At 34.7% G+C, this 6,298-nt stretch overlaps 1 protein-coding gene across 4 annotated transcripts in view; it reads right to left on the bottom strand.

Annotated features, from left to right (window-relative positions):
* Nucleotides 1-6,298, bottom strand: part of klhl29 (kelch like family member 29) — a 275,637-nt gene that overhangs the window by 83,480 nt on the left and 185,859 nt on the right. For all 4 annotated transcript variants that reach the window (XM_082148568.1, XM_082148567.1, XM_082148569.1 and 1 more), the window contains one exon: nt 1,842-1,980. In XM_082148568.1, the coding sequence (XP_082004694.1) occupies nt 1,842-1,980 (139 nt within the window). The remainder of the gene's footprint in view (nt 1-1,841; nt 1,981-6,298) is intronic.

The raw sequence follows: 6,298 nt of genomic DNA, 5'->3' as shown, positions 1-6,298 counted from the left end.
ATGACGCTACTAACTACTTTTTATTGTTTACTTTTTTTTATAGTGTGACAGTAGCACAAATGTTAATAAAAAGTGCAGCTTTTGTAGTAACAAGCTATATTTTGCATGCTCGTTGTATTTACTGTATGTTACACTGTATTGTCTATAACCGAGCAAGCTGAGCTAATCAAATGTGGTCTGACATTTGAAAAACAAAAATCCCAGATTTGTAACTCAATACTAGTGTGGCATTGTCTGAAGTGAAATAAATATAGTAAAATGTTATTTTTATAACAATAAAATCAGTAATATAAGGCTTAAAGTGACCTTTTCCAAATGAATTTCCTTCTGCTCACCAAGGTTGTATTAATTTTTGATAAAAAAAAACATAAAAAACAGCAATATTGTGAAGTATTTATTAAGATCATTTAAAATAACTGTTAAACAACTTTTAATTTATTAATTATTTATTAATTTATTACTGTGATATCTAAGCTGAATTTTCAGCATCATTACTCCAGTCTTCAGTGTCACATGATCCTTCAGAAATCATTCTAATATGATGATTTGCTTCTCAAGAAACATTTCTGATTATTATCAGTTGTGGAAACTGTGATTTTTTTTCAGGATTCTCTGATGAATAGAAAGTTCAAAAGTACAGCATTTATTTAAAATATAAATCTTTTGCAACATTATAAATGTCTTTACTGTCACTTTTGAATGGTGGTATGTGTGTGTATAATGCTATATATGTACGTACACACAAAAATCATGCTTTACTGAAGAAAATATGGATAGCTGTTTTTGCTAGTAACTTGAAGTTGTATGACTTTTAGTTCAAGTCTGTTAGCTTTAAGGTCATCTATATGCTAGTGTACTTTATACACTGACTAAATGAACCTTTTACAGTATTAAAATGTACTGTTGTTTGTCTTCTGTGAAAACAAAACAATCCGATGTCTATTTGCTGTTTATCAAAAAAAGAAGAAAAAAAAGCCTCCAATATTTTGAGATTCTAAAATTATTCATGGGCTTTTTAAATGATGAGTAGGCTGGAGTTTGAAGCTTGAACACTGATGATGAGATTCAAAACAAACACATTGAGAGGATGAATGTGCTGAAAATGAATGAACACCACACACACACACACACACACACACGCACACACAGTGCAATGCTGGAAAATGTGCTGCCAAAGAAATATTTTAATAATAAAAATAACAAAAAGTGAGCTGGCAATGGATGCAGAAGAGTGTAATTTGGAAAAGCGAGGCAGTAAATGGCTCTGACCTGTGAAGGTAACCATTCAAGAGAAAGTTGCTCGGCTCCTCTCATTGTTTGCGACTCTGAATGCATTCAATGCACCCACCGTGAATGTTTAACATATGAATGGGAAACTTTTATGCCCTATGAAGACCATACGCTTTGCTGATAAAATGGCTGACAAAGCTCATCTCATAGTCAAAATGACAGATACCACATTGCTTTTGGAGCACACTTTCCAAAATGCCTAACATGGTCTTTTTTGGGGGGGATGATTTAAATACCTATTGTCATTTTGTTTTTGTTCTTTTAAGATCCCTCAGTCATGGAACACATTCTCTGCTTTTAAAAATGGAAATAAATGCTCTAAAATGAGGGGAAGAAAGGGTAATAAAAAGGCAAGGATTGCCCCTTTTTCCCAATTTAAGATACATTCATTTGAGCAAAAACGGGGAATGGCTGCTGGCCCTGTGATAGAAACCAAAGTCTTCCTACAAACCTGCAAGAGAGAAAAGAGGGAGGGAAAAAAAATGACACAAATGCGTCCTATGAAAAGAACAGATTGGATCAACGGCTGGTGGGAAGGGAGGAAGGCAAACCTTTTCACCAGGTCCTTGAAATACAAGCTGCAGGAAGCTAGAACATTTTGGTGGACTTCAAATTCTTTGCCTTCAACTATAATTTTCAGGTCTGTAAACTCTTTCTCTCTGCGCTGCTGGTTCAACTCCTTCAACATCTCTGTAGAACAAAGAAGAAACAGACAATGCCAAACACGTTTAGAATTCAGATTTTTTGGGGAACAGATGCAACAACAAAAGCAGACAGTGGCAGAAATCACCACAGTGGAATACAGTAGATCAAAATCAGCATAGAATCAAAATGCAACACTTTATGGACACATTAGAAGCAACGATGCACATTAAACATCAAGCAGAATTATTAATATTAGAAGATGCAAAATAGTAATACACAGTGGCATTTTTTCACAATTTAATAGAGGATACGAATCCCTTTATTTCAAATATTCAGTTCTCAGTGCAATCCTCAGGTCAGGAACTGACTGACCTCACTGTGCACAGCTCAAGTCAAACATTTCAAATATCCCAGAAATATTGATTTAATATCATATTCCTTGGGGTACTGTGGCTTTTTTTAACAATACTGCATAGGAGAACTGTATTGTCTATATTTTAGGACTAACGAAAAAAAGAAGGAAAAAAAAACTAGCAACATTGATTGAATAATGTGCGTCAAAAACCTAACGGGATCATTCTTTGAATTTTATAATTTATTATTACATGTTTTATTTACATGTCCTGAATGCACGATTTTCTAAAAGGAAAGTTCTTATACCTTATATATAATTAAAACGAATATAATGGTTAAATCATGATTCCAAATACAGCTGTACGAGACTTCGTCCCAAATAATTGCAGTTTATATTCATTGACAAATACTGGGTGGCAAGAGTTTTCGCAAGAGTGAAACAGGCAAAACATCTTGTAAACAAACAGAAAGCTTCAAAGAGAGAGAGAGAGAGAGAGAGAGAGAGAGAGAGAGAGAGAGAGAGAGAGAGAGAGAGACGAACCTCAGCATGCAGGCATATTTACAAAAATACTTTAAATTCACAGTTTCATCAATACATGAAATTCCTTAAAAATGTTCTCTGATCTTGAAAAGCACAGGAAAAAAATGACATGGACAAGAAAGAGATTACATAGATTTACATTAATAAAGTGATATATATATATATACATAAATGATCATATTTTACTGTAAATTAATATTTCTGCCGATCTCGTTGCCGATTTGACATGTTTACCAAAATAATGAGAGCATTCACGGACAATCAGTTTTGAGCGCAGAGAAAACAAGCAGCAGATGTAGGTTTCAATGCATATGTAAATAAATGAGGCGTCTGACAAACACCGAGGCAGAAGTCCAAGGAGACGAGAAGCGGTTACAAGCCCCGTTTAATGAGGATCTATAAAGTGATTCTGACAACCGGACCTCGCAGAGTAACTTTAACAGGGAGCCAGTGTAAGTTCAACAGCCGAACACTGCAGTGTCTGAAGTCAAAGCACAGCGGCAGCCATCTTGTGTCTTTATCCAGCTACAGCTCGACCGCTTTCTGTTTCACAACCGCTACAACATATTTAAGCTGTGGTTTATTATATACAAATATTACCCATTTGACACACGTTACGCAACTCTTTATGCAAAGTGTTATTGCAGCTTGATATTCTCAACCGATTCACAATCGGCTAGTGAATCACGCCGCTTCCTCAGTCAGCATTGTCAGCTAGGTGGAGATTTCAGTGTCGATTGTTTATTTCTACAGCCTAATGGTCCAAATCTGTGATATTTGTTATAAATAACAGCTCGTATTGAGTGAATGTGCCTCTTGGTTGATTTTACAGTCCGGAAAAGCAAAGCAAGATTTTAGTCCAGATGCATCATATGGTGATCGTTAGGCAACAAAGGCTGGGGAAAGCATTCTGTACACACTGATCATTCATATTTAGAGCGATAGATCACTTTAAAGCATTTAGTTTAAAGCATTTTTAGTAAACAAAGCCATGTTCTACAATATACAGACATAATATAATTAATATTCATTAAACTACTTAACTGAATTTAAAATCACAGGACAACTGAGAAGATCCAACAGCAGAGAGAACAGAATCAAATTATTAGAAACAATGTGCAATTCCAGAAATCAATTTGATCTGCAGTGCTAAAGCAAATGGAACAGCATTGTAAACACATCACCAAAATGAGCAACTACATTAACGCAGAGCGCGCGCACACACACACACACACACACACACACACACACAACAATAAAGAGAGCCTTGAGCCACTGCGGCCACTTCAGCAATACAAAACCAAACAAAATGAATCTCAGGGCTGCCTGAAATTACACTGACATTAAAGAGAAAGTAGCTGATTTACTGATGCTTCAACACTCCAGGCTCGGTGGTTTACAATTTGGAATTAATCAATAGATTTAAAAACAAATAAAACATAAGCTAAATGGAATTTTAATCGCTAAAACGCAATTAAAAGCACACAGATCATTACAGTCTGAAATATAGTTGTCATGCAAAACATTACGTAGTATAAAGACATTCTGATTATTTTGCCAATTTCTCTGAATTTCTCAGACGATTTAAGTTCTAAATGCATACGTGTGTGTTTTTGCTATCATTTACAATATTTACAATATTTCATAAGAATATATAAATTTTTGTGTGCTAAAGTATATATTTTTGTGTGAAAACATAACAATTCTTTGCCATTTTTGCTGTTTTCAAAAATATATATTGTTTTGTAAAATATTGAATATGTGAGTGTGTGTGTGTATATATATATATATATATATATATATATATATAGGCTATACATTTATAGGCTATATATGCTAAATGTAATTTTAATTGTTACACATTTTTTTGCCAATCCAGTTTCTCAGGATTTATCTGACGATTTAAGTATAAATATAAAATGTAACAATTTATGTGTGTGTGTGTGTGTGTGTATGTGTGCACAATTTTGCAATATTTTATTTATTTATTTTTTACAATATTTCATAATGGAATTATTAACAAATATATATTTTGTGTGCTAGAAAGCATAAAAATTATTTGCCATTTTTCCATTAATTAAGTGTTGTATTGTTTTGTGAAATATTGTCTATATATATATAGAGAGACACAAACACAAACAATATTTAACTTTTTTTTTTTTAAGTAAATAGAAAAATAGCAAAGATTCATAGTTATTTCATAATCATACTATGAATCATTGCAAACAATAGCAAAAACCAGCGCTCGACTTGCACAAATATTCCTCTCCTAATTAGCTACGCCAAACCTGACAGCAGTTCAACTTGGAATAAAAAGAAACCTTCGAAAAATGTAACTGATTGTGCTTCGCATTATACAGGTTTATATAGAATATTCACGTGTGTGTGATTGCGATGGAAAGGCTTTGTGAGTCACCGTCGACTGACATGGCTTTCACCTCCAATCTCCTGCGCTGCTCACGACAGCGATAGAGCTACACAGGAGGAACTATAGTTGTCAGTAAACAATGGTTCGCCCCTGCAAGGTCGCAGGACACGGCAGAAACTGATGGAAAAGCGAATTATGCGGTGCGGCCCGGGGTCAAGATCAGTGAGGAACAGAGATCATTAGCACAGGGCACCAAACATCACATGACAGGTGAAGAGAGATCCTCTGCCCGAACTGATAGGGACATGGACGGATGATTATTTGTGATTTGATGGTTTGAACACACACTGAAAATTACAGTGTGTGCTGTGCATGTAATGGGAAAATAATTGTCTGTCTCACAGAAAATGGTGCAACAGTAACCTACTTTCTTTGTTAGTGCTGAACTAAAGATAAACTCTCTGTGCAGCACACACGTCGATGTTTTGTAGGTGTGTGTGTGTGTGTGTGTGTGTGTTTACTGTAGCATGAGGCAGTCATGAAGGGTGGAGGAAACTAATGGTGCATGAAACACAATCCTGAGAGACAACATTAACACAAACAAGTGTGCGTGCCTCTCATAAACGTATAGGGGTCATGGTCAGACATGTCTCACTCTCAGGTCATTACCCGCGACAGTTTTACCTCTAACCTGATTGGCCTCTCAGCGGACTTAAACAGCCAATCAGCACGTCTCAGTCCATTTACCACAAATAAACAGAGAACGTTCAATAATCCAATAATGCACTGTAGAGAAAAACACAGACTCTTGAGTGATTCATTCACTGCCTGGACAAATACAGCAAACAAAAACATCATCATTTAATAGAATATAATATGTTTTATTATTATTTCTATCTATTTATCTATACATGTAATTATTATTATGTATGTATGTATCTGTATTTATTAATACATATAAGCCTCTTCATAAGAAAATCCAAATTCACTTAAAATTACTTGTATCTTAATTTCAGTCCGATCATGTTTCGAGTCCTTAGACCATTTTTTTGTGTCCTAAAAGGAGCTAAATTATTTCTGACTTGCTAGCTAATTAATTA

Source organism: Leuciscus leuciscus (genome assembly GCF_965113295.1).
Source record: "Leuciscus leuciscus genome assembly, chromosome: 19".
In the NCBI taxonomy this organism is placed as follows: Eukaryota; Metazoa; Chordata; class Actinopteri; order Cypriniformes; family Leuciscidae; genus Leuciscus; species Leuciscus leuciscus.
Note: the sequence above shows the minus strand (reverse complement) of the source record. Positions and strands in the feature narration are given on the sequence as shown.